Below are 27,830 nucleotides of genomic sequence, written 5' to 3'. Positions count from 1 at the left end.
TTAGTGGCTCTTTCTATCCTCCACCTCCCTCTTACTTTGCCGAGCAGCCAAATACCCATGCGTCAAAACATACACTGAAGAAACAATAGCAACACTATCAACAATCTTCCTCAGCTTATCATACTGCTGTCCACCTTTCGCCACCAAATACCGAGCAAGACCACAACCAACCACCAATTTGAATATCTCTAAATGATAAGCGTACTTCCAGTTATCAAATAACCGTCCTATGGATGTGAGACACAAGAGGAGGTACGAAGCTCCCATTGTTGGAGCCCATGATGGCAGTGAGTCCATGTGCTCGACGATTTTTGGTTGTGCTGTTTGAATTGGGAAGTATGAGTGAAGCTGGCAAAAAAAGTGGAGGCCTTCGATCGAATCGTAAAGCACTGGTTTGTTCTATACACTCACCAACAATAGCCAGCGCAAACTGCACCAGCGTATACATCTGCATCGAATACCCAAACCTCATCTTTGGATTATACTGTCCAATATCCGCTTTCGGATCCTTTGCCAGATTCGGCACAGCAGGTAAGTCACTCGGGTCTCCAAATCTGAAATGTGGCTTGGTCACATCCCAACCAGGTCCATAAAACAGGACACGCGTACTGACTCTTGCGCCACCAGGTGTATTCCACCATTTCTTTAGCAGCTGGTGCAGGCTGTCGAGTTGGATGTAAAAGGGGTCGAATGTCTGGTTGTTGTGGACGAGTCCGTATAGCACTGGTTCTGTTTCTTTCTCTTCGGCGTAGGTACCGAATATGCGATCCCATATGCAGAGCGTTCCGGCATAGTTTTTGTCTATGCAGTACTATGGAAGGAAGTGTTAGTATTGGTTACAAAAAAAGACCGATTAACAGTGCGCTATAAACCGTACTGGATTCCTTCCGTGGTGAACACGATGCTGAGACGGTGTATTGATTACGTATTCTAGCCAGCCCAGCTTGCCGACCAGCTCTGTGTGGATCCAACTAGTTTTAAAGAGGAGAATGAGCAAATGTAGAGTCAAGTGAAGGCTGGCAGCCATACTATTGAAATAGCGTATTCAATTGCTTATGCACAGAGAACATTGCTGGTGGAAGACCTAATACAGCCAGTGGAAGGTCTATAGCAGATGTGAAAAGTGTGAGTTTCAGGAAAAGGCATTCGTCAATTACAATAAAGGTTCTTTTTGCCGTTGCAAAATCACAAAACCACAAGACTCACAAAACATCCAGCTCGAATACTGCTGCAGAAAACTCTGCCTCAGCGCCGTCGTCTGATTATACTCCTCGGAGCTATGATGCACCTGTATGAGTTCCCAAAAAAGACATTCGTTAATGGCAATAAATGTTTTGAAAACGGGGACCTCAGTAGCGGCGTACCTGATGCCCAGTCCAAAACAACGCAATCTCATGGGCATGTCGATGAAACCAATAATACCCAAAATCCATTCCAAGGAATGCAAACGCCCAAGTCCATTTCGATTTAGCATCCATCGTGAATATCCGACAATTGTTAAAAGTCCAGATATATGTCTTTGCTTCAATCGAGCTCAAAACGATTTTGGATATCCCCATAAAGAGACCGGCTGACATGCTTGTGACCGAGTCATTGAGGCGAGGCAGTTTGAGTGGTTTGCCGGCAGCTAGTGTTCCAGGTTTGCCAGTTGCGCGTTCTTCGGCTTGTTCGTGGTAGTATAGCACGGTTTGGACTAGGGATTCGAATAGGATTGTACTGATAAAGTAAGGGGTAGCCTGTCCAATGTAGTTGGGTACTTCGTTGAAATGTTCAAAGCTGGTTTTTGATGGATCTACGAGGTAGAGGCTGGTTTGGAAGTGGAGTCAGCAAACATGTGGGGGGATGTTCCTTGGACAGCTTGATTCCGAGGAGTAAAACGAATAATGCAGTAAATCAAACGTGGGATGAGAGTGAAACTTACAGCCTATTAGGAGACAATTACGTTAGTGACAGATAGTTTAACACTTGCCCTCAGCAACAAAACGCAACAAGCACAATCGTGGATTTCCGATCGGGCGAATGCAGGCCAATGAAGAGATTATGAATTCACGTACCTTCCATAGCCCTCCAGAACCTCAACCACGTTCTCTTTCATCTTGCTTTGAGCCATCTTGCAGCTTTATGAAATTTGCGTGGTGCAAGATCGTTGCTCACCAGATTCGACTTTGACGGTTCGTGTTGGAGGGAAATCACTAGCTTCATAGCATCATTTCGCATCCGTATTCATGCAATCAACCTTGGATCTAGAGCGATCGCATACAGCGCAAACTGCAATTTGTGGTAGGAGCGGCAGATTTCAGATTTTTATACAACCAAATACACCAATTTCTATAACTTCTTATATAATACCAACCACCAACCACACAAACCAACAAACATTCCAGCAACCAACACCAAACCCCTCATTTATACCCATCTATTCATCGATTTTAGCGGGTATGGACACAGGGAACACCCACTTTGCAATCATGTCCTCCACCCATGGGACTGGCTGTCTTCCAGCATCATAAAACAAACTAAAGTCCTTCAGCACCAGATCTATAGCCTCACCATCCGAGTACTTTGAAACTAGATCCATGAGCTGCATAAAATGTTCTTTGACTGTTATTCCCGTTACAGTGACATTATCGTTATGGCCTAGCACTAGATGTGTGGTTGTAGGCACAAATATGTCTACGATACGGTTGTTGAGATAGTATACGGACAGTTTCACACCAAATCCTTGTGCGTGCACGGTTAGACTGTGTGGGTTATCGAACGATGCGTTTACGAATATAGCGAATTGTTGCGGGATGAGGGATGTTTGTAACTTCTGTTTTACAGTGTTGACGTGTCTGCCTAATTTATCGGTACCTAATAATATATCGTCACTCGCAGCACCATTCAAGATGGGCGTAATCTTCTTATCCACAATGGTGAAGTTATACTTTTTGGCGTCTCCTATCGTATCGGCTAACGATACGGTAAAGTATTTCTCAATGTTTACTTGGAAACCACCAGGCAGCGTCCAAAACGTGTTTGGTTTTACATACGGTTTACCCTGTATCGATACAGTCTGTGGCGGCAGTGCTTTACCAAGATGGATTATATCATTGATTAGACCTGATATCATTCTAACATTCAAGTCTCCAAATGCAGTTCGTAGTGCAACTGGGATGTATTCAACACCCTCTGTAGCAGATAGCGGGCTGTTGAATGGGAATTTCGTGAGATGAATCCCAGCGTCCCGTAAATCCACATCTCGTGTTGTTCCCTCAGGAGCCGCTGTATCGAGTGCGAGATCAAAGTCTGCTGGATACAAACTAAAACCTCGCGGTGCTGCAGCCTTCAACCACATTGTTGCCGTCAGACTACAGTCTACCTGATCTGCATCTAGAGAGTGTAGTTCTACGGTATGGACTTCGAGTCCTCTTCCTCCAGATGCAAATTCGTGTATCTTTGACGGAATTATCACGAGGTATACGATGGGGACTAGGATGGTGAGGGCCGTCAACAGCAGACCACATGAATACACTAATTGTAGGATGGATATCGAGTTAGTGCATGAAATCGCTTATCTCGATATGGTTTTGACATCATACCTGCAAGGCGTTTCAGGACGCTGCGTTGATGTAAAGTTTTGATGTTAACTGCTGTTTGCGGGACATCTGATACTAATGTGTCTCCACTGGGAGCGTTCCTTAGCAATGGCGTTGTCTCGTTCTCCATTCTGATTGTCTCTATCTATAAGTTCTATGGTTGTTGGTCAGCTGTGTGTCTGATGAATCGCTGAATGAAGGGAAAGTGTGAATCGAAAGTCAAAACAACAGCAATGAACCACGTTAACGTGATGTCACCAATTTTCAGCCCATAATTTTACATAGATTATTGAGCGACAACTATTTTTACAGTAGTAATGTACATTATGTTGTTTCTAATACTTGCTATTGTACACAGCGGCCATTGATCCAAACCATCTTTTTCATCGTGGCGATTCTGCGAGAATATCACCCTTCGGCATACAGCTTCCTATCAATTCATCATCAGAGTCTGCCTCAAACCTAGGTGGAGATAACGTGTCAGTGACAGCGTACGAGAGATAAGGATGTGGCAATCATCCAAGACATTCGATGTGTTTTCGTGAAGACCGCCTGCGTGCACATTCAATCAAATACGACGAAGCACCAAAAACTACCCGCAATATGATCAATAGACACTCACACGTAGTACTCCCCCTTCACATCATCATAATCTGGCATGTAATCATCAGTAACATCACTCAAAGCCTCAGCAAAAACCCCTCCTCTACTAGATCGTAGCGTACTAGTCGTCATTGTCTCGACTTGCATCATTGATATAGGTGATCCATTCCTACTACTAGTCTTGTTTTCTTTATTATCTGCCGTTCCAGAAGATCCGGTTACACTATCAGGTGATCCAGTACGTAGTAATTGTTCAGCAGTACTAATGTTATTGTTGTTTGCAGATGGTGCTTCCATCATGTTAACATCATCAGACGCAGACCGGTAATATACTTGTTTTGTTGGGGTTCGAGGTGGTGGCGGACTCATCAGTACACCACGAGGAGATCCAGTCATGCGTCGTGGAGATCCGATTGTGAATTGTAAGTCGGTGCTGTCACTGTTGTTGATACTAATGATTGGACCTTGAGGACTCACAGGAGTCAATCTGTCGATGGGAGTTGGATTTACAGGTGGTTCTACAGGCATAAAGAAGTAAGGGTGTCCACTAGCGCTACTACTACTGTTATTGGAGAATATATTGTTTGCTGGATTTGTTGGAGTGGTTGATCTAGAATCAGCAGGTGTGATGCTTCTAAATGCGGTACTATCCATGACGGGTTTTCGCGAATCTGTGATGAAGTTATAGCCGTTTGTTGGTCTTTTGTACCTTGTAGCAGCCACAGGGCGTTGAATGTGATTGTTGTTGATGTCGAATGTCGATTCGTTACTCGGCGAGTCTATAGTATTAGCACAGGAGCCACCACTCATACTAGCATCCACAGTACGTTTTGAAGCAGCTTCTTTGCTTCGCAGTTGTTTTGTCGAGGTTGACCTGGTATTGGTCTCGTCACGATCATTTTCCAACATTGTTTGAGACCCGTTTCTGATAGATCCGTATATATAGAATAACGTAACCTTTTCAATTCGATACCTAGATTATGATGCGTGGTTCGAAACGTTACTTTGTTGCACTTTAATCAGCGAAGTTTGCAATTACTCGTCGTGTTCTTTTTGGGGAGTTGACCAACCATACAATACGAATTCATACGCATAAACGAGCATGTGGAGGGTAAACGGACGCGTTATTCAATGTACTGCACCAGGCGACACGTAATAATCACCTTGAAATGTCGTTCCAGGACGTTTTTTGACTAAACTGCAAGGGCTGAGATCGAACTTGAATCTGAAGCTGTACGGTGAAGGACGGATCAAACGGAGCTCTGACTCGGCGTGTTCAATAAAAATGCAGGCCAAGAAAGGATTCTTCATGAACTTGGTGGCAAAGGACAAAGGACGAGCCTGGATTACGATTTTTTCCATCACTCCTGTTTTCTTGTTCTTTAGCTATGGCCTCTTTCGAAGATGTAAGCCTAGTTGTGGTTTGAATGGCTTGATTTTGATACTGGTTGCAGCTCCATAAGCCAACTGGCCGAAAGGTTGCATCGCTCTCAAGATCAACATTGAAAGCTGTCGTTTTAGCTTAAGCTCACACCAACCAAGTAGTAATACTAGGAGAAGAGCAAAAGCAGAGAATAGAACGCTAAACACTCAATATACAAAGTACGGCTTGATGGTACTGTGAAGTTTGCCCTCTGCAACATGTCTCCGCTACATTTCCACACATCGACAATGAGTCTTTAAACTCCATCACGTAATAGTAGTAGTTATAGTCTTGGGAGCTAACATATATACAAGGCTCTAAAGGCATTGAGCAAAATAATACAGAATCCAAATGTGTGTTTGAGGTTTGATTTGTTGGTGGCAAGTGTCCGAATCGGCGTAGCTAAAGAGAGAAGAATGGGGCGGCTTTATAAATGGAGGTATCACATTATGGTACAGCGACAGCTGCCTGCATGATCGAGATTCTTGGCCTTTTCAGCTGTTGAGATATGTGTGAGATATGTGTGAATCATCATGGCAGTGTCTGCGACATTTACCTGTGCCTTCACTTGATGCAGCAGACTTTATAATAAGATGAACTGTTGTTGTTTGGCCTGTAGGTATCTTGTTTCCTATGATAAAAAATGAGACGGATTCTAGCTGAAGAGGCAAACAGAATCGACTACCTTCCATAGTCGAATTTGGTTCTAAGAATTTCCCTCTAAGAAGCAGCCTTAATTGAGCCGGAGATTCAGGTAGTTCTTCACTCCATTCTAAAACATATGTGAGAAGCATTAGCCTTCTCGTATACTTTTTATCGACAATGGCAGATAGTCTCGATGTCTTTCCAACAAAAGCCTATTGATGCATACGAGAAGAAGAAAAAAGAATCTATAATATTTCTACCTTTGGGCCAATTCTCAAATATCCTCCTCTTTATAGCCTCGACAGTATCAGATGGCGAAACGACTAAATCACTCCTCTTCCCGCTCACGAGCAATAAGGTGATTTTAATGGTCTCATTATCAACCTTGTTCGGTGCGGGATGAGTTATGGGCGTTGTGGATGACGGCGTCACCTCTTCTGGTGGTATAGACATTTGGGATAATATTATGGCTGCTTCCTCTCAAAATAACTCGATTATGAGACGAGAAGCTCTGATAGAGGCTGGTATGAAAAGGACAGAGGATAACCTATTCCAGACTCTCAAAGCTTGCCCGGATGAGGCCCGCGGCACTCTCTGTAGGAAAAACGAGGTTGACTTTTGTTTGGGCGTTGAGTGGGCGTTTAGGTGCGCACACCTCATAAAATGCGGCTACGTTCTACGTTTTCGCTTAACACGGCATGAAGGGCCAGGTTGAAGACTATTTAAATTCGTTTATGTATATTTTTTATTTTACTTATGGTCTTACAGTTCAAACTGGTCCTAAGTCATGTCCATCACTACCAACCAACTACCCTATGAAATCCTGTTGGAAAGTCGTTCTTCCAACTTTCTAATCTCCTCCATCATCTCTTCGCGTGCCTTGACACGTTCAGCCCACCCCATTCCTGCTGATCGAGCTTGTGAATTGTCTGCGACCATGGCAGGTTGGTGCTGCTGTTGTTGCTGCAATACAGGCACTTCAGGTGCAAATACAGGTGCTGCTGCTACAGGTTGCATAGATACAGTATGGGATCCAATACGGCCTTCAAGTTCCTGGATCCGGGTTTCTAGAGCTTCGATACGTTGTTTCTTTGACTGCCAGTGACCAGTGTACTGATCCTTCTCATTGTGATGGTGGTAGAACCAGTAGCCTCCTCCGAGGACAAGTAGCCAGAAGAAAGGCCGTGGTCCACAGTATGGACGTGGAGCAAAGTGGTAAGCTCGGTAGTATGTAGCGTAGCCACGGTTTAGCATTTGGGTTTGATGGATGAGTCTCGTTGCGTTGACTCTAGTTGCTTGCATTATTTGGCTTTTCTATAGACAGGAGGTAGGAGGTTAGTATCAGTGACTGTGGTGAAGTCAGTACGAAGTGTATGACAGCAAGGCATGCAGCAGTGTTGCATTCTCACCCCACAAGGCTTACCAAGGTGTAACTGGACTTGATGTCGTAGTTCTGAGTTGTTTTGATGCGAGAAATGGCTCCGTTGAAGTTTGATTTTATAGACTTCAAGTTGACACGAAGATATAATGGGATTGGGACAACACACAGATGTCGAAGCTGACGTGTCAAATCACAGGATTAGAATCAGCAAGAAGGGTGAATGGACCATCGAAATAAAGTATGCAAGCCAGTATTTGATGATATTCCTTGTGAATAAATCCAATATCTCCAACCTTCCAAATGCACAGTTCAGCATTTCGAGAAACAAGCGAATATGGCCGACCCATTCGATTTCGATGGAGGAGCACCTCGTTCCTCGCCAAGGAGTCGCAAGACTACTACTAACGCCACTACTGGAGGCGCTGCAGTACAACCAAGATTGACAAAATTGAGATTCAATGACAAGATTGTGCCAGTAACTGCTGCAAAACCAATCAGCTCAACAAAGTTGGTTGATCGACTCAATGTAAATGTTGATTATCATTATATTTATGACATCGTTGTTAATATACATTTTAAACTGTAGGCTCTATCAACAGAACTGTCAAAAATGGAACAGGAACGAGCCGACACAAAGTCATTGGACTCCTACTGCAAGGATTTGATCTCGCCGTCGCTAATCATGCACAAAGACAAGGGTGTCAAGATATTGACTGCTTGTTGCATTGCCGACATGTTGAGATTGTATGCTCCTGATGCTCCATACACTGAAAACGACCTGAGGGTATTCAAAGCTCATGTTGGAGAGTTGGATAATGATTCGTGGTTTGAACAGTTCTATCTCATAGGACATTTTCGAACTCTTCATCTCGCAGCTAAAATACCTCGCAGATCCAACCAACTCCTACGCTCCAAAATACAACTACTTGTTGGAACAACTCTCCTCAGTCAAGAGTATTGTCCTCGTCACTGATTTAAACGGTGCTGATGACTTGATTACTCTAATATTCAAAGAATGTCTTGAATTGATCCAGTACGTTTTAGTGTGGTTGAGTTTTACAATTGGATGGACAGGTCTTCATCCTTTATTGGCTATAGACCGTCAACAAGCAAACCCATATATGCCTCTATCTTGGACATATTGATATGCTTGGTGGATGAATGTGCTGCTGTGCCAGAAGATGTGGTTGATATGATCTTGGACCGGTTCAAGAAAAGGAAACGGGTATGTGTCACTTTGTCGGCAGCAACATACAGTCCAATTTACGTTGCGTTTTCTGTTATTAGGATGAAAACCCAACGGCATACGCTCTTGTTATAAATTTGTGTAATGCTGGGTCTGATAAACTACAGAGATACGTGTTTCAGGTAAAGTGCTGAACCATCCAACCCCCCCCCTGGCTACCCTTACTCAAACTACCTTGTATTTGTAGCACTTTGCGGATATCATCACAACATCAGTCAAAGACCATGACGAAGACGATGACGAAAAAGACGAAAACGAAATCCAAAAAGCTCATAAACTGATTGCAGAACTATATCGATCTTGTCCTGGTGTGCTTTTGAATGTCATTCCACTAGTTGAAGAAGAAATGAAGGTTGATGATGATGGTTTACGAATGTTGGCTACTACGGTACTGGGTGATATGTTTGCCGAGTCATCATCACGACTTGGTGTTTCGTTTCCGGGAGTTTGGAAGACTTGGTTGCAAAGGCAAGATCATCGGAGATACTTGGTTCTTATTTTGCTGTGGGCGAGGACTTACCACTCGTGTTCTTTTAGGAGGAATGATAAGAATCAAGCCATTCGACTCAAGTTGTTTGACTATGCTCCCAAGATCTTTAAGAATCATCCAGAGCTTGCCGGTGATATTTCTGGTAGGAGTTTACTACTGCCCAAAGGTGTCTTTTTGTCTGGATACTGAAAACATGTCTTGCACTGTGTTAGCCTGTTTGGAACAAAAACTTCGTGATCCAGATGACAAGGTTCGATTGGCTTGTATCAAGGTCGTGCAATCTCTAGATCTTGTTCTTGCATCGTTGCTGTCAAAAAATGTGCTGACTGAAGTTGGAGAGAGATGTCGGGACAAAAAAGTGAGATATACGCAACTTTAGTATCGCAGTTGCTTTTACTAAGCAATTCTTCTCGATCAAGGTGTCTATGAGATCTGAAGCCATTACCGCATTATCGAAACTGTACAAGCTTGCTTACAACGATATGTAAGCGAAACCTTGGATTGGAGCAATTACGTGAAACCTACCTGGGACATTCCTACATAGTATCAAGACTGACGACATTGGTCGACGAGCCAAAGAAAGATTTGAATGGATTCCTGGTGTTATTTTGGATACCTTCTACTTGGATGATGCTGAAACGCTGTAAGGATGTGCGACAGAAGCCTCATAGCTTCTATTCATACTCAAGCCATCATTTTTTTAGCGTCTGGGCTGAAAAGGCACTGGATGAAGATATCCTGACACACATTGAAAACCACAAGGAACGCACTGAACGATTGTTGAATGTGATGCTCTCTCTTTCACCGAGATCTCGTGGAGCACTTACTTCCTTTTTCGGGCTCCAAGCAAAGTGAGTTTGGGTTGACTCTTTGCAAACTTGAAGATGATAATTATGGACTGATTGTTATTGACACTTTCCGGGCTTGATAGGACACAAGTGAAGACTGCGTTCTTTTTGGAGACGTGTGTCAAATACAATGTGAGGGTTGTGTCATTTAACGTGTTTCGTACCAAATGGTTGCTTTATTCATTATGTTTCAACAATTAGGGTGGAGTCATGGACGAGAATGAAGATCAGATTCGGAAACAAATGAAGAAGATTCTTGAAGCCTTGACAGGTATTCCAGGCGATCAAAGATCTTTTTTGATCCTATCAACTCACACACCTCTCCTATAGTACGATTCCCTGATCCGCAGAAAGCCAAGTCCAACTTGATGAAATTTGCAACAAACAATGAAGCTCGATTGTACAAACTTATTCGAGCTGCCATGGATCCAAACTCGGAATACAAGCATGTGTACAAGGCCATCGTGAGTTCGCTCGTGATGTATTCCGCTGGGCAGTCTCTTTAACTCACATACACCACGTTTCCTTCGTGTGGTTAGAAAGAGATACAGACCCGATTAAAGGAAACTCCGGCAGTGTTGGAAACCATTCAAATCCTTCTTCGTCGTGTATCATTCTTGATTATTTCCAGACACACTATACCGGCCTTGCTTGAGCATATTACTCACAGTGAGGGTGAATCCAAGGCGTTGGCAGACCAACTCGTCAAGGTTTGGATGATTTCTCTGCTGTTGTGAAGTATTTTTATTTCCTGGCCGCTCTGCTCACTTTTCTGACAACAGGAACTAATTTCTATATTTCCTGGCTTGGGCAAACAAGATGAAACTCTACAGGATTTCTCCAAGACTTTGCGAGCGGGCGATGAGGATATGGCAATAAGTTAGTGCTTTGATAACCTTCTGATACCTGCTCGTTCGCTTGTGTTGACAATCTCATTCCTTTCCTAGTTTCTGATCGTTTGGAAGCCTATGCTAGTCTAATCAAACGCCATCCAACAAAAGCACCCACCGATACAACGTCGTTGACACGCTTATCCAAGTTTGTCAAGGATGGTACTCCATCTGAAGCACGACATGCCATGATTATATTAGCACACAGTACTGCTTCTGAACGCTTCTTGAAGGAATTATTGGGCTATATTGTTGACTCTTTTATTGATGTTGACCAACACCGACTCTTGACCCATTTGAGTGGGTTGGCTGAACTGGCAAGACATGCGCCAGCATTGTTTGATACGAGGACGACAGAGATTGTGGATTTCTTGGTTAAGGATTTGTTGAGGAAGAATCGTGACGGCGTAAGTTTAAATGCTTTTGTTAGATCGAAATCAAATTTTTCCTGACTCGCATCTCTTTAAAAACAATTAGAGCACTGATCCCATGGAAGTGTGGGTAGAAGTAGAAAAGGCACCAGCCGAATTAGGCTTCAAACTTTCAGCCTTGAAAATCCTAGTGAAACGCCTAATGGCCGTTTCTAAAACAGATAATTCGATACCTGATTTGGCACAACCAGTGTTTCGATTACTTCGAACTATAATTCAAAACAATGGCTTGGTGTTTGCTACTCAACCTGAATGTCCCATGTATCAAGCTTATTTGAGACGAGAAGCTGCAGTCTCGATGATACGGCTGAATAAGAGGAGTGTTTATCTTCAGTTTATGGAGTTTCAGGATTATGTGAGATTGGCTACAATTGCTCAGGTATACATTTACGTCATTGAAATAGCGCAAAAATGTACCACCCTGATATTTGCATGATTTCCCGTCTTGTGATTTAGGACAAGTACTTTCAAGCAAGAGAAGCAGTATATGACACCTTGAAGAAGAATCTTGATATTGACGCTATATCCTCATCCTTCCTTCCCATCATCATATACGGTGCTTTTGAACCTGAAGATCAACTGCGAGCTCGTCTGAGAACATTCTTGACTCGATATGCTTCAACCATGAGTAGAAACCCAGCACAATCCAAACAAACAGCTGCAGAACGCAGTCTAGTCCGTTTCATACATTTATTATCTCACGATGCTGATTTTGATGGAAGTGTTGAAATACTTGCTGAGTATGGAGGTTATTTCATGTTCTTCCTTGATGCGATTGCACATCAGAGGAATGTAGGGTTTATGTATACGATGGTTGGAGAATTGAAATTGCATAAGGATCGGCTTGCTGATGATTCAACCGTATGTTTGAATTCATTCGTTTTGGTTGGCCTTTCTTGCTAACAGATAAACGTCACTTTTCACCTAGAAACTGTATATACTATCCGATTTAGCGCAAAAGGTTATACGAGAATGGAGTCTCAAGCATCATTTTACTATTGATGCGCATGAAGGCAAAATGTCTATGCCCAAGGATTTGTTTGAGAAGCTTACTAGTGTTGAAGCTTCTGAAGTAAGTTCCAAATCTTTCGCTATTGTGAATTATGAAAAGAGATTCATCAGTGCGGTATCCTCACTATAAAAGCGTTCACGTGTTTCTTGCTTAGATTATTCGAAAGAACTATGTACCAGCAAACGTGGTAATCGATTCCACCACCTCAACAATAACCGCTGCCACAATATCCAAAAAGGCATCTCCTAAAAGCATAAAGGCAAAAACTTCTGCTAAAGCTAAAGAAGCAGAAGCAGGAAGTGACGATGATTCTTCATCGTCTGAAATCCAAATGTTTAAAAGGAAACCAACGAAACGGGCTCGTAAGGCTAAAGATTCTACACCGAATGATGATGACATTGAGAGTGGGTCTGAGGCTGATGGTGGTGAACCAGTTCCCAAGAAGGCGAAGAAGGCTGCTGGTAAGAAGAAGGCGGTGCCAGAGTCTACTAGAAAGTGAGTTGCACATCATTCAAGTACAAAAGGTTTTTTTTTGCTAACGGTGAATGAATTTTCTAGAATGGCTTCAAGAGCAGCTAAAAGGACTCATCAGAAATATGCAGAAAAGAATTCAGATGATGAGGAAGGGAATGATGATAAGCCTACCTTTGTTGGTGCGAAACAAGCAACAACACCTGTTTCTGATGATCCTATGGATGAAGACATTCGTGTCGAGCCTGCTGGAGAAGCTATGGAGCAAGACAACAACCAGGAAGAAGAGGAAGAAGAAAAGCTGGTAGATCCACGTGTTAAGAGACGACAGATGCAGAATGGGCATCGCGAAGCTGATAAGGTATGTAGCATGAATTGCAATATTGGAGTGTGGTTTTTCGTTTTTTGTCTCTCTGATTCTGATTTCTGCTAGGAGAATGGTGACATGGCGAACAAGAATAACAAGACGAATGGACTTTTGCGCTCATCTAGAAGCAAAAGATCCGTATAAACGGGCGTTGCTGTTGCATTTTAATGTACTTTTGATTCCACTGTTGTTTGTGTTGTATATATAATGACTTTACATAGTGCCAATGCAAGGGCTTTGGGTGTTGTTGTTTTTCGCTTTTGAAAGGAAATCCACAAGCCATGTCAGCCATTATTGACGTACAACTGGACTTTGACTCGTAAGTTATGGTGAAATGATATTTTGACGCTGTGCTTTGTTGGCTTGTCGCAACTTTACACGAGCTATGTTGATTTCAAAGTTAGTATACCAGAACGAGAAGACGGAAAATAAAAACCTATCGACTGCACATGAATACAAGGCTCTGCTTGCCCCTTTCCTAATCTGCAGGTGATCGGGTCTCATTGTGCTAGCTCCTTGTTGCATGGCTGCTGATACGTAGGAATGCGACACTCTTGATCCTTCACACATGCTAACTACTGGGGTTATTCTTTCATGGTTTGTTACTTGCACTTGGGATGTGATTATCATTGCGGTTCTCGTTCTCTACTGTTGTGTTGGGGCATTTGGAACACTTCGTCATTGAAGAGTATTGTGTTTGTCACGGATTCGCGTGGTGCCAATGACTTGATTACATTTCATTCAACGAACATTTCAATTTGACAAAGGTGGGTATATGTTTCAAACTAAAGCTCCAACAGCTACTCCTCCTTTCTTTACAACCCATCAAACGTTTATGTCCTTCTCTATTGGACATACTGATGTGCGTAGTGGATGCATACGCTGATCCACTTTTGTAGCACTTTGCGTCCGTCATTCAAAAACCACGATGAAGACGATGACGGAAGACGAGACGGAAGCCAACTGCTCATGAACCGATTGCAGAACTGAATCAATCAAGTACTGGTATCCTTGTGGATGTCAATACCCTATTTGAAGACGAAACGAGGGTTGCTGATGATGGTCTACGGATGTTGGCTTCTGCTGTGTTGGGTGATATGGCTACCCAGTCATCATTGCGAGTAGTAGCTGTCTTTTTCGGTGGGTTAGAACACCCGTTTACAAAGGTAAGCATTCTCTGAGCAGCAGGTCAGGTTTTTTCCTCACTCGATATCTTAGCTCTTGTCTTACTTGTAGCAGGAAGGATAAGAATCAAGCTATTCGACTCAAAGGGTTTGACTATGCTCCCATGATCTGCAAGAAGTATCCAGAGTTCGCCGGTAACATTATCTGGTAATGAAGTCAGTCTATAAGCGGGGTTTTTGGCTTGGATGTTAAGATATGTTTACACCGGGCTTCCGTTGCTTGGAACAAAAACTGCGCGATCTTGTCACAATTCAATAGTAACGTGAGCGGGGTTGTATCAGGCGGTTTGAGAATCGCAGCTGCGTAAGGACAGGCTGCTGATGAGGCTGCTGATGATTCAACGGTATGTTGAATTGATTACTTGAAGTGAACTTTTTTTGCGAAATAATGAACCCATCGTCGATTTACCCAAACATCGTACATACGTTTCGATCAGTGTCAAACGGTTATACGGGAATGGGGTCTCAGGCATCATTTTACTACATTGCTGCACATAAAGGCAAATTCCGTGCCAAAGTTCTGGATTATTCGCTGCCGATTCTCGCACAAACCCGTGCTCAAAGTAGGAATGTCAGAGTTGCGTAACGCTTCTTTTTCTTTAGGTGAACGTGAAAAAGACTTTTGCTAATTTACAATCTGACTAGCAATGGAAATTAACAGAAACGCTCAAAGACACCACCGTTCACACAGCGACATACTCGAGAAACAATTGAGAAGAGAAGGAAATACTGCTCTAAAAGATGAGCCTAGATACGAGAACGGTGACAATGACGAATACAGATCCAGAAGTGAGGGTCGAGTCACTAGACTTTGCTGGAGTAGTAGTTCCTCCGGTTCCGGTAGTTCCACCAGTAGCAGGGGTACCAGCACCAGCAGCACCACCAGTAGTTGGGTATGCATCAATGTCAGCAAGGTCAACGTAGCACATTCCGTCAGCTCCAGCCTTGAGTTGAGTGAAGGTCAGCTTGGCGCCAGTAGCCATTGGAGTACTGCCAGCGCCTAGGAGAGAAGTGTATCGAGTATTGTTAGAGGACGTAACCTCAACTGTTTCTATCATTTGACGAAACCCCACTTTCAACGTTGAGGTAGTAGTATCCATCAGTTGCATTGGCAACCAGCTTGGCTGTAGTAGGTGTAGCTGCGCCAGCATTGACGGCAGCTAGAGTGACCATCCCGGCTGGACGAGTTCCCCATTCGAAACGCACAGTGGACAGCGCCACTGCTCCATACTGTTTGTCATAAGAGGAGGAGGTTTATGGTGATGAGTTACCATATCGATCGATTGAGGGACATAAGTGCAACATAGATTGAGAATGTGTATTCTTGCCTTGGCAGTCCAGTCTACTGTGAAATCGACCGAGTTTTCACAGGTAGCTGAGATCTTTGACTTCCAGCTAGGTTGAAATGAAAAAGATTTAAGATTTCATTACATTCATAATGCACTGTTGTACGCCAGGAAGAACCTCTAACAACACCTGTATCATCTCTACAACATTTTTCAAAACTTACACGGGAAGGTTTCCAGGGGGTGTTGCGCCGGTAGTCTCGTAGGTGCCATCGAGAACTGCGTTACTGAAATAATAAGGAAAATTTGGTTAAAGTACACCAAAGACTTGAGAAATCGAATCGAAGTAACATGATTCCTCACTTTGGATCAGATGTTGGATCAGTGGAACTATTATGCAAGGCGTTGTTAGAAAGATTGCCAAGGTGTCTAGACAGATTGAAAATGAAACTCAAAATCTCCATCTCACCTTGCGGTACATGCTGCGTTCAAAGTCAGGTATTTGGAGTAATCAGTAGCAGCCAAGGCACTTGCGAGAGAGGCAGCCAGCGTCAAAGCGAAAACCGAGACCTTCATTGTTACTTTTAATTTGATGGATGCTACAAATGGACGGGTTGGAATCAGACAAATTTTCAGGTTGGCGACCAAAAAGTAGGTAATCAAGACTCTGCAAGTTTCTCTCTGTCAGTGCCTACCCTTGAATAGTGTATAGAGTAGATTGCTTGATTGCAAGGTCGATTCAGCCGATATGGGACTTGTTTAAAAAGCGTTCAAGTCGTTGGGAGTTTTGTGAGGAAGGGTTTGTCGACCAATGAGACCTTGCAACGGTTTACGGCTCCAACTCGAGGTCCCGTGCTTGAATTCTGCAACCACGTAGAAGATTTGCAATCGGGCATGAATTCTACGTGCTTTTATAATGTATGTTCATGATCATTCTTGCTGTGATCAAGGAGTACCAGCTGGTGATTTTTCACACACAGACAAGTCCTCAAATTCAAAACAAACGATCGGTACATCAAATACTGCTATTCAATACCGAGGCATAGTTCTCTATGTCTTGTAACGTTCAAAAAAAGCATTTGCATGGCAAGAGGCCTGGATTGCTTCCAGAAACGAATTCTATTTTATGAAACTTGAAAGAATAACGAAGACAGCCTTGAAGAAACTCTCAGAGACACTAGCACTATGAATAGTCTGTGAACCACGAAGAAAACAACTACAAATATGAGACGACGAGGCAACACCCACAAAGTGAAATAGATCAAGCCAGAAATACAATCGAGATCAACCCGACGACAGCAACGACATATCCAATGACGAGATTAGCACCGTCAGATTTGGCTCTAGGGGTTGCTGTGGTGGTTGTGTTTGTGGTGCCTGTGGAAGTTCCGTTTGTCGTTCCATTGGTAGTTCCAGATACCATCGTATCGTTGATGGTACCCAATTTTGGATATGCGTTTATATCAGGAACGTCAACATAGCAACCTTCTGTGCCGTTCTTTAGGAGTGTAAAGATGACTTGTGCACCTGTTGCTAAAGGAGTGCTTCCCGTAGCTAAAAAAAACAAGAGGAAAGAAAGCCACATAAGCACACTGCAATTAATTGTTGTGAAAGATGTAGTCATGATTCAACAAATGGTTCACCTACCTTCCACACTAAGATACGTAAAGGCATCTGTGTTGTTGATGACTGGTTTGGCAGTTGTTGGGGTGATTGTTGGGCCATTGATGATAGACAACGATACATTGCCAGGAGCACGGAGTCCGAATTGAATAGCAACAGAAGAAAGCTGAACACTTCCGTACTGATTCATCAGCAAAAGGGTATGTAAGCATTTTTATCAGAGTGAGTTTGAAATGTGAAATGTTTGCTTGCCTTTGCAGACCAATCTATAGTCATACTGACTGCAGTTTCACAAGAGTTTGTACGGACCGTTGACCTCCAGCTAGACGAAGATTCAAAAGAGGTGAAAGTTAAGACGAAACACGGGAAATTATCCCTGGAAAGCCAATGTTGATTGTAGATACTTACATTGGAATAGCATCTGCGATGGCATTGCTACGTGATTTCAGTGGTGACAATTGGGTGAATCTCAAGCTGAGACGTTTTTGGTGTTTTGGCTGCTTACGCTGGGTCTGTTCCTGGCTGAGTGGAGCTATATTGGAGTTTGACGAGTAAGTTGAGGGGTATGAGGGCTCAAACCAGAATTGACATTATTCTCAAATCTCTTATGCAACGTACTTTGCAGTACATGTAGCACCGTCGGCGAGGGGATGGCCATAGTCTTGTAATGCAGAAACGCATCCCAGAATGGCTGCGAGACCCATAACGATGATCTGAGACTTCATTTTCGTGGTAGTTTGTCCTGTCTTAAAGGCTGCTCTTGTTTCTTTCGGTTGTTGGAGTTTGTCTCAAGATTTTGATTCGAGATGTAGCTCCTTTCGCGTTTCAATCTCCTACTCGGGACCCAACACGATGATTACTGTGTTCATTGTGAAGGCATACGACAAGAACCAATTATTCATCGTCATTTTCACGTTACTAATTCAACCATCAAGTTTGGAAAATCTGATGAATGGCAAGATGTCCGTCGTATCCAAGGCGAAGGAGTCATTTTACGACGTCATAGTACTGTGTCAAACATTTTATGACGTCAGCGCTGGCCTATTGATTAGCAAGTATGCTTCGAAAAGCACACACAGTGCAACCATTTTTAATACTGGGCTTGTTTGTTCCAATACAAGATCCCAAGCAAAGAGAACGAATGGAAGGAGCTTCTATTCGTCAATGTGGATTGTACTAAGACTCAACTTTGTCTGTGATACACGACTTAGAACTTGCCACCAGCCAGATTGGAGTCTGGCATTCAATGGAGGTTCAACTCAAAAAGTACGCAATTCGAAACTTCACAGTCTTTCATGATTCAAAGTACCTTTGACTGCTCGATTATATCGTTTGAGTCTACATACTACAATGATCAATCAACGCACAACCTACAACCTCAACATCAACTCGATCTTGAAAACGACGCACAAAAAGTTCAGGCCAATTTTCATATGAAAAGCTACACTACTTGAATGTTTACAAACCCTCTCCTAAGGGCACCAAAGCAAATGAAATGTTTCTAACCCCCAACACGCTCAAGACTTAAAATATGAAAACCACAAAGAAGGGCCACCACGGAGAAAAGAGCCAGCTTCTCTTACAACACAAAGACAGAGACCAAAGCACAGACAGCGACGGATGCTACTGCAAAGACCGAAGCAGAGGTTTGAGGAGCACCAGATTTAGCTCCAGTTGCAGTAGTGCCCGCACCAGCAGCTCCAACAGTAGGGTAGGCGTCGATGTCAGCTAATGTTTTTAGTAAGTTAATGTCAGATCAGATTTGAGAGAGCAGGGCAAGGTATCAAGAAGACAAAAAAGATTCATACCAAGATCCACATAGCAGGTACCGTCAGTACCGGCCTTCAAGTTAGTGAAGGTCAACTTTGCAGCGGTAGCCATTGGAGTGCTTCCGGTAGCTAACAGAAAAGTATAGATAGAGTTTTAGAATTGTGCACTTGAAAGCAAAGTCTCAAAACCATCTTTTTGAGCACTTTACTAGACTCACTTTCAACGTTCAAATAGTAGTAACCATCGGTGGCATTAGCTACCAATTGAGCAGTGGTGGGCGTTACGGCACCTGCATTAACTGCAGCAAGAGTGACCATGCCAGCTGGACGAGTTCCCCACTCGAAACGAACTGTGGACAAGGCTACAGCGCCATACTGTAGATGAAATTTTGGTTTTAGAAAACTTGAGCATACTACCCAGTCATTTCATCTCAAAACAGCAGTGGTCAATCCTACCTTGGCAGTCCAGTCTACAGTGAAATCAACAGACGTTTCACAGGAAGGTTGAATCTTGGACTTCCATCTATTCAATGGGTTTTGAAAGTTATTAGAAATGCGGCGTCGTTTTATTCGTTGAGAAGGGTAGCGGTTGGAACCACAAGACGGTTTAACGGAACGTACACGGGGAGGTTTCCTGGAGGGGTTGCACCGGTCGTCTCGTAGACACCATCAAGCACAGCATTGTTTGGGTTTGAAGTGGCATCCGTTGAACTGTGTGGAGATTGATATGTTGGGGCGTTAGTGACTTTTTATGGTTCAAGACAGCCAAGGGGACTCTGTAGTAGAAAAGCAAGGCAGATCGATCGTTTGCTCCTGTAGTTTCATAAAATACCTAGCTGTGCACGATGCGTTCAAAGTCAAATATTTGGAGTAGTCGGTTGCAGCAAGGGCGCCTCCGAGAGAGGCAGCAAGAGCCATGACGATGAATTGGGACTTCATGTTCGATAGTAGTGATGAGGATTAGATAAACCTGGATTGTGCTTGTTATATGAATTTGTGGTTTTTTGGAATGTAACAGTGGAGGGTGGATTTTTGGAAGAAGCGTTAAATGAGATGAGATGTAGCCATTCGACTCCATGGTGACTCGAGAACCATGAGGTTTAATCGTATAATTATTCAACGAAATATGAAGCGGATCAATGCCTTCGACGGTGGCTCCATCATCCTGAATTGCGTCGAAGGAAGCGTTCCAAAAAGTGTGAGTTTGAGTGAAAGGCCATGGAAGGACCAGCGTGCAGGACAGAGACGTGTCCAGGATGAAGATTACGTGATTTTGTGTATTGCTTTATGACAGAGACTCATCCGATGTCCCCAGAACAAGAGGTGCCATGGATTTTCAAATATTTAAAGTGGCTGGACCTGATGATTGAAAAGAGACTGACTTGGATAAAAATGAGCAAATGAAATTAAATCCAGAGTAAAGAAGATAAATGTTGCGGTGCTAGCGCACAACTGATCTTCCACCGTGAAGTCTTCTTGCTGACACGTCGGTGCTTTTGTGCAACTTCGTTTTTCCAGTCGTCGGTGACTGAATTTTTTCCATACATACAAGAACCAAAGGTAAGCTTCTAAAATGTATGCGCATCATTCCTATATCTTATGGTTTCCGTAGTCCCATACTGTTTACTAACTGAAAACCATCTACATTCCAAATACTAGTTTTAAAACCACAAAGCTCTTTCACCAAACATGTCCAAGATATTGACCGTTGAGCTCTCAAAGGACTATGGATTCGTTCTCTTGGTAACTGCAGCGTACGTGCCACTCTGCATCCATGTCTGCCACCATGATTATCTGCTGCACCTATATTAATTCCACGCCATCCAAATGTAGTGCCCATCTCCAGATCTTTGCTGCTTCTATGGCTGCTGCTGGTCAAGTAAGTACAGAATTCATTTCGATATTCTTGTTTCAGTTGCATTGCTGTTCCAGCGACGGAAAAACTTTGCACGTCGCGACTTACTTACACAATCACCTTTCTGTAGCGTCGCAAGTTTGGCGTCAGCTATCCTGGTAATCTCACACATGAATTTGCTTTTATAATCTTCTTCCACAACTAACGCTCTTGTCTCCTTAGACATGGGTCACGGTCGTTACTCAGCAAAGGTCTCTGTTTAGGACTTTCTTGCGAAGTACTGGACGAAATGCTGACTCGACACATCCATCTAGTTGACTGATGAGCAATGGGTCACCTTCAACTCCTTCCAACGAGTTCACTACGTAAGTGAATCGTCTCGGTATCCACTGTTTAGTGCATGACTGTTAAACGATATTCTATCTTCTAGAACTACCTTGAACAAATCCCAACATTCACCTTCGCAATGTTAGCATCTGGCATCTGGTATCCACGAGTTTCTGCTTCCTTGGGTGCTATCTACATTGTGAGTACAAGAATGAAGCCTTGTAACAGCAGCAAATAACACACTCTTCTCACAGCTCGGACGATACATGTACGCAACTGGATATTACAACTCAGGGCCTCAAGGCCGAACTACTGGCTTTGGAGTATTCTCCATCGCCAACATGTCGCTCCTTGGAACCTTGGTTTACGCCAGTTTGAAGGTAATGGCATCACTGACCTTTGATGGCTGAGATTTCATTCTCGCTTTGAACTGTCTACCGTCGTTTGTTCCATGGACGTTTGGTTTGTTTACTATTGTCGGGTTTTCTCCATTAGGACGTCCTCCAATTGTTCTGAAGAGTAGTGTGAAAGTGTTCCGAAGAGTTTGTATGGTGGCCATATTTGACGAAAACAAGTTATTGCTTGAAATTACGTGTTGCATGTCACCTATTTTCGCGTTTCGTGACAACCTGGTAATTTAGGCTAATTGCACGGTGGGGGCACTTTATACGGGGAGCAAACGAGCAAACGTGTCTATTCTACCATTGACAATTGATAGCGTTGTATAGTGCAGCCATCGATTAGCACCACGATCATTGGTACATCCTTTCTAACTGAGACTCGCGAACCGCATGACGGCTTGTTCCACACGTCCGAATATACAGAACTTCCCAGTACAAGTAAGCACGCAACTCTTTACGAAGTTGTAGTCACCTGTGGAAGTCATTGAAGGACGACTTTTTTGCTCGAATCAGAATCTGAACTTGCACCTCTTTCGTCTTCCCCTGAAATCAATATTGCGAAATTTGGAACTTGACCCAGCTGCTAGCTTCACTCGTAAACAAAGAGAGAAAAGAAGGCAGCACGCAGCTCGAGTCCATACTATACAAGTTGTCATCAATCTGCAGGTGTGTGCAGCTACAAACCGCCTTTTTTAGCGCAAGAACTTGGAAAACGAAAAACTTACAAATTGCTCATAACAGACTAGAGCTAGACTATTAAACAAGATCTCACTACTGATCAGATCCTCGAGTCACATGTATCGACTGATATAAGTCATGGCACAGACCCTTCTATCCCCATCCACAAATCTTCCAAGTGCTCTGCTGCTACCATCTCCTACCTCTAGTCTCTTTGATAGGAACTTATCAGCACTATATGAAGCTTTCACGAGGCCCTCGTCTGCATATCCGCACGGGCCTCTATCTGCCTCAATCCAGCAGCAACATGGCATCCCCACTAGTAGCAATACCAGCAGTAGTAGCCATATAAATGGGGCAGGGGAGAACTTGGATCCGGCAAAGGATCCCAGAACCGCAACCGACAATCTATTCTCTCCTGCTGTAAAGGGTCTGAATGTGGATCCGGAAACCCGTGACTCGCTAGCTAGCTTCTTCTTCTCATCCTCCTCACCAAACCACAGTAGCAGTCACAACGACAACACCAACAACACGGGAAATGGCAGTAACAATAGTACAGCAAGCTCGATACAGCCGTCAGTCTTGCATGAACCAACGCCGGTGCATAATAGCTATAGTAGCAATCCCATAACAACGACAAAAACACCGCCGTTTGTACCCCCAATCACTACCAACTTCAATCACCATCAAGAGCATCACGTATACCCCAACAACGTAACAGCAACCAGTAATGAGCTCATGACGCCGTATCGTGATCCAACACTAGACTATATAATGGGAAGTTTCTTGGATGGTATGGAATCTCTACAATCGCCCGGTGGAACCTTTCCTACTTTTGGAATGCCAGGAATGACACCGAAATCTGCAAAGCCAGTCCAGTATTCAGATACAATGCTGTTATTAGATTTAGATGGTGGTGAAGGTCCAGACGCTGGTGTCGATGAGAAAATCATAAAACAGGAACCAGTCGACTCAACAATAACAACAACACACCCACTAATGCACAGGCATCCGCATCAGCATCATCATATGCAACCTGGAGGAAACTTTCAATATCCTACCTATCCAACCCCGCTTCTTATAGATAACCGCATGCATGCAACACAATCTCCTGCAACATCGTCTAATGGCACCCCACTACTCCATTGGCCTACCCCAACATCAGTAACACCCATGTATATAACAACAACATCAGCAGCATTGAAAAAACAGCAACAACAGCAACCCTCATATATGTATTCATCGCCATATCCAACACAACCAACTCATCATGGTGTCATACATCATCCTCATCACCACATGAGATATGCACCTTATCCTGCCTCGTACGGATCATTGGGAATTTCAATGGGCATTCCACCAAATACAGTCAACATGTCTGCAAATATGAATAACATGCCGAACGGTGGAGGAAATAATGCTCCACCAGTTAACGTCTTGCATCAGCAGCAAATGAATAGTAACAACAACAATAGCAGCGTTAGTAATGGTAATGGCACTATAAGTAGTAGTAGTAGTATAGGGGGTATGGCTATGGCTGCACCAGGTGGACACCAGCAATCGAATAAAGGTGGTCGAGGTACACCAACCGCTGTTGGTCCTGGTGGTGGTAACGGTGGTGTTGGTGGTAGTGCCAACCCTGCTGCAGCTGCTTCCATAATGAGTGCATCCAATTCAACACCTGGTGGTAGGGCCAAGCCATTCAAATGCGACAAGTGCCCTCAAACGTTTAGTCGCTCTCATGGTAAGTTGAAGGAAAATCGAGTTTTTGAGTATTGGATGATAGGCCGTAAATCGGTCATTCGCTTCTATGATTTTGATTGATCTAACTCTATTGCGCAACATACAGATCTCAAACGACACATGTACATTCATACTCAGCAAAAGCCCTACACTTGTGCAAGGTGCCAAAAGGGATTTAGTAGGCGAGATGCTTTAAGGAGGCATGAAAAGTCTGTTGCTGAAGGAAAGAAGGTACTGCGTCTGTTCAACGTATTACGAATTGATGGACGTTATGCTTATGCTCTATTGTGTTTATCAAGGTTCATTGTGTTCCCCGACCACCAGGACAGCCAGGTCCAGACGGTGACGAAGACTACGATGAAGAGATGGAACAAGATGAAGAATGAAAGTTGCTCTGTATCCCACGTCTAGATGTTATTTTGATGTACCTAAACTTTATTTTGTCTTTTGAGAAATGCAGTCCATAAACAAGAGCCTCGAGTATATCGGTTCCCGTTTCGCCTGGCTTCTCGTGGTCGTCACCCTACACCTTCTCAAAACTAACTCGTGTTTTCTCCTCTTGCGATCACGAAAGGCGGACTGTAGTTTCAGGTATGGGCGAGTAACTCAAAATGACATTCTAGATCCATTTTGAAGATTACCGTTGTGTTTCATAGTCCGGTTTGCGTAGTCAACGTTTGACGTAGTTTTTTGGACATTACGACTTCTGGGAGGTATTACTGGATTATACCGACTTGTACGCCTTCTCGTAAAATATGGACAGAGACCGCTGATCGAGTCTTGACCGTTATCTTGAACATTAAACAGCCGATTCAAACATCAACCAACTCCTAAAACGACTCAACCAGAATGTACAAACGATCCAACGATTCCTCGTCGATAATCTGAATAGCCCCGATTCTTCTCAATCGGCTAATGAGGCTGGATATTCGAGTGATGATATTATTCAATTGGCAGAAGATACAGGACCCGAGGGATCGCAGCCAAATCAACCTGCTGCTGGCAGCAATGGCAACAAACATAGTAGGAAGAGTTTATCGTTAAATGCGAAGATTGGAAATAGCAGTAAGGATAGTAGGAAGAGTCTCCCGTTACTCGTAAACAATCGACAACCAACGACATCAGATGTATCAACACCAGAATCACCATGTAGCACGAGTCAATCGCCCATGGAAACTTTTACTGATATTTTTGGTGCTTAAGAAACTGATGATTTACATGAGTCGGAGGAAGATGATTTGGAGGGTAATTTTGAAGCAAAGCAGGAACAAACCACAGCAAAAACAAGCAGCACAACACGTAAGCCGAGACGAGATCGTGGAGAAATGGCAAAATTCAGGAGGTTGAAGCCAAATCGAATTGTTGTTGGCAATGGTAATGCCACCAATGCAACATGATGTACCAAAGAGGACTGCCACCTTCTATGAGTGTAAAAAGAGGGTGGATCTGGACTGTCTTCATCATCGGCAGAATTCTACCAACCTCAGCTTCAACATTGTTATCAACTCCAGTTTCAACACAAACTCGAAATGGGAAGCGAAAGCAGGTTGTGGTCGTTTAAAAATGAAGGTAGACACTGCAATGGCGTTTGACGCGGCGACTATTGAACATTGTGGAGGTAAATGCAAGGTCGCAACCTTGGGAATCGGTTTCTTATTGCACAATGATCATGACTGCTCTGAGATATTGGAACATTGTGACATAGTCTGTAATTGCTCTTAAAGATCTAAATCGTAAACATAAGGCTCAAGAAAACCACGAACATGACTTAGAGCTAGAAAGCAGATCAAGATCAAGCGTTCCAAAAAAAGCATCTCGCGTCACATTCACTGGATTTCAACACTGTTCGACAACAATGACAAACCAGGACAAGCCGAGCAGCGCACCAGCTCTCCATCATGCTAAAGCCGAGAAAGTTTTAGTATTAGGAGCTGGAAACTTTGGAACGTGTCTAGCAGGTATGTATCGCCATGTTTGACAAGGTCGATTTTGTATGTTTTTCTTTGACGCAAGACGTTGGAACCGCAAAGATGACATGGCTAACGGTTTAATATTATAGATCATCTTTCTGGTATGTTTCAAGCCTCCTCTATTTGGTCTCAGACTGTATAGTTTTGGAAAATCCGGCAAACATTTGTGCATTCAAAATTGCAGATTTGGGAATTGATGCAACGATTTGGGCTCGAGATCAAGATGTCGTCGACGGAATCAACAATGATCATCGAAATATCAAGTACATGAAAGATGTATGTGGTTCAACATACAACAACACAAGGCTGGCTAAGACCAACACCACATTGTCAAACAGGTCGAACTCCACCCAAACTTACGTGCATCAAGCACCCTAACACCAGAACTGATTGCATCATCCACTACTGTCCTATTTTCTATACCAACACAGCACATGAGGAACATACTATCAACGCACTTTAACACAATCCCAGATACTGTCAAAAAGAGTCAATTGCATATATATGTGAATAAGGGTATCGAAATGTCAACGGGTCAGCTACCGTATCAGATTGTAGATGAGGCTTTGGGACAAGAGATTGGAGATTTGGCTGTATATTTGTCTGGACCGTCTTTTGCTGCTGAGGTTGTTAAAAGGCAGCCTGTATGTATATATGATGTACACTACGTGTTTGGGTGTCATTGGTACTTACGAGGTCTTCTGTTGGTTAGACTGCTGTGGCCGTTGCATCAAGAACGCGCGAACGAGCTTTGAGAGCTCAGAGACTGTTTCATGCACCACATTTCAGAGTATACGATACACCTGATATTATAGGTACGACTTGAGCTATAAAGTCTGCATTACGATTGCTCATATTGTTTTTGGCTCTTTGGCTTGTAGGAGTTGAAATATGCGGTGCCCTGAAAAATGTCATCGCAATAGCTGCAGGAGCATCAGCAGCCCAAGGTTTCCAGCAAAATGCTCGTGCAGCATTAATCACCCGTGGTCTAGCCGAGATAACACGTATCGGAGTAGCTCTTGGAGCTTCCCCCATCACATTTCAAGGCCTAGCGGGTATAGGAGACTTGCTGCTAACATGCACGAGTGAAAAATCAAGAAACTTTACACTGGGATTCCGTCTTGGTAACGGAGAACGAGTACAGGATGTGTTGAAGTCTCTAGGGAGTGTTGCTGAAGGGTATGAAACTAGTAAAGCTGCATATGCACTTTGTCGGAAGCTTAACGCTGATTCTCCAATGGTATGTCCTTGTCTTGTCGCTACTACCTAGCTTGTTTACAATGCTTCTCTGAACAGATTGACAGTGTGTATGCTGTTTGTCATCACGACGCCCCTGTTAAAGAAATGATGGCAAAGGTTATGGGCCGACCACCTAAGAGTGAGTTGTATGGGCTGCCGGATATGGAAGGACATTCTGGAGTAGAACATGTTAGTAAGAAGCACAGAAAGGAGTAGTAATAAAAGTAATATGTTTAAGTAGTTGGTATCGACGTGGACGCGACAGTTTCAACTGTAAGTTTAAGTAGCTGATTTGGACGTGAACGCGATGGTTTCAGGTGTGAACGCGATTATGTGATATTGACGCGTGTCGCCCGTCCTTTAGATCTCG

General features: G+C 43.4%; 7 protein-coding genes across 7 annotated transcripts; 4 read left to right on the top strand and 3 right to left on the bottom strand.

Moving 5' to 3' along the window:
• On the bottom strand, nucleotides 1-2,110 carry SmJEL517_g03198 (uncharacterized protein; the record flags this gene model as incomplete). Its single annotated transcript, XM_031169126.1, has 7 exons — nucleotides 1-320; nucleotides 412-811; nucleotides 878-971; nucleotides 1,030-1,105; nucleotides 1,207-1,288; nucleotides 1,365-1,806; nucleotides 2,055-2,110. The coding sequence occupies 7 exons, from the start codon at nucleotides 2,108-2,110 to the stop codon at nucleotides 1-3; spliced, it is 1,470 nt and encodes a 489-aa protein (XP_031024813.1).
• Nucleotides 2,111-2,416: 306 nt separating this feature from the next.
• On the bottom strand, nucleotides 2,417-3,708 carry SmJEL517_g03197 (uncharacterized protein; the record flags this gene model as incomplete). Its single annotated transcript, XM_031169125.1, has 2 exons — nucleotides 2,417-3,513; nucleotides 3,582-3,708. 2 exons carry the CDS (start codon nucleotides 3,706-3,708, stop codon nucleotides 2,417-2,419), a joined length of 1,224 nt encoding a protein of 407 aa, XP_031024818.1.
• A 2,338-nt stretch (nucleotides 3,709-6,046) lies between these two features.
• SmJEL517_g03196 (uncharacterized protein) lies at nucleotides 6,047-6,702 on the bottom strand (the record flags this gene model as incomplete). The annotated part of the gene is made up of 4 exons (XM_031169124.1): nucleotides 6,047-6,102; nucleotides 6,161-6,235; nucleotides 6,290-6,376; nucleotides 6,510-6,702. The coding sequence occupies 4 exons, from the start codon at nucleotides 6,700-6,702 to the stop codon at nucleotides 6,047-6,049; spliced, it is 411 nt and encodes a 136-aa protein (XP_031024817.1).
• Nucleotides 6,703-7,964: 1,262 nt separating this feature from the next.
• SmJEL517_g03195 (uncharacterized protein) lies at nucleotides 7,965-14,721 on the top strand (the record flags this gene model as incomplete). Its single annotated transcript, XM_031169123.1, has 25 exons — nucleotides 7,965-8,156; nucleotides 8,217-8,414; nucleotides 8,479-8,663; nucleotides 8,729-8,855; nucleotides 8,918-8,998; nucleotides 9,064-9,335; nucleotides 9,414-9,508; nucleotides 9,579-9,724; nucleotides 9,786-9,850; nucleotides 9,911-10,009; nucleotides 10,071-10,217; nucleotides 10,298-10,346; nucleotides 10,416-10,485; nucleotides 10,545-10,678; nucleotides 10,754-10,924; nucleotides 10,997-11,093; nucleotides 11,162-11,511; nucleotides 11,582-11,914; nucleotides 11,992-12,396; nucleotides 12,464-12,607; nucleotides 12,702-13,042; nucleotides 13,106-13,379; nucleotides 13,452-13,458; nucleotides 14,370-14,529; nucleotides 14,622-14,721. 25 exons carry the CDS (start codon nucleotides 7,965-7,967, stop codon nucleotides 14,719-14,721), a joined length of 4,242 nt encoding a protein of 1,413 aa, XP_031024816.1.
• Nucleotides 14,722-20,936: 6,215 nt separating this feature from the next.
• On the top strand, nucleotides 20,937-21,839 carry SmJEL517_g03194 (uncharacterized protein; the record flags this gene model as incomplete). The annotated part of the gene is made up of 7 exons (XM_031169122.1): nucleotides 20,937-21,001; nucleotides 21,081-21,126; nucleotides 21,233-21,260; nucleotides 21,325-21,353; nucleotides 21,417-21,467; nucleotides 21,533-21,628; nucleotides 21,684-21,839. The coding sequence occupies 7 exons, from the start codon at nucleotides 20,937-20,939 to the stop codon at nucleotides 21,837-21,839; spliced, it is 471 nt and encodes a 156-aa protein (XP_031024815.1).
• An 807-nt stretch (nucleotides 21,840-22,646) lies between these two features.
• SmJEL517_g03193 (uncharacterized protein) lies at nucleotides 22,647-24,637 on the top strand (the record flags this gene model as incomplete). Its single annotated transcript, XM_031169121.1, has 3 exons — nucleotides 22,647-24,252; nucleotides 24,358-24,482; nucleotides 24,551-24,637. 3 exons carry the CDS (start codon nucleotides 22,647-22,649, stop codon nucleotides 24,635-24,637), a joined length of 1,818 nt encoding a protein of 605 aa, XP_031024822.1.
• Nucleotides 24,638-26,106: 1,469 nt separating this feature from the next.
• SmJEL517_g03192 (glycerol-3-phosphate dehydrogenase [NAD(P)+]) lies at nucleotides 26,107-27,676 on the top strand (the record flags this gene model as incomplete). Its single annotated transcript, XM_031169120.1, has 8 exons — nucleotides 26,107-26,209; nucleotides 26,311-26,322; nucleotides 26,406-26,497; nucleotides 26,560-26,865; nucleotides 26,934-27,036; nucleotides 27,103-27,461; nucleotides 27,518-27,649; nucleotides 27,671-27,676. The coding sequence occupies 8 exons, from the start codon at nucleotides 26,107-26,109 to the stop codon at nucleotides 27,674-27,676; spliced, it is 1,113 nt and encodes a 370-aa protein (XP_031024821.1).
• Between the last annotated feature and the right edge of the window lie 154 nt (nucleotides 27,677-27,830).

Source organism: Synchytrium microbalum (assembly GCF_006535985.1).
Source record: "Synchytrium microbalum strain JEL517 chromosome Unknown SmJEL517_scf0016, whole genome shotgun sequence".
Lineage (NCBI taxonomy): Eukaryota > Fungi > Chytridiomycota > Chytridiomycetes > Synchytriales > Synchytriaceae > Synchytrium > Synchytrium microbalum.
Note: the sequence above shows the minus strand (reverse complement) of the source record. Positions and strands in the feature narration are given on the sequence as shown.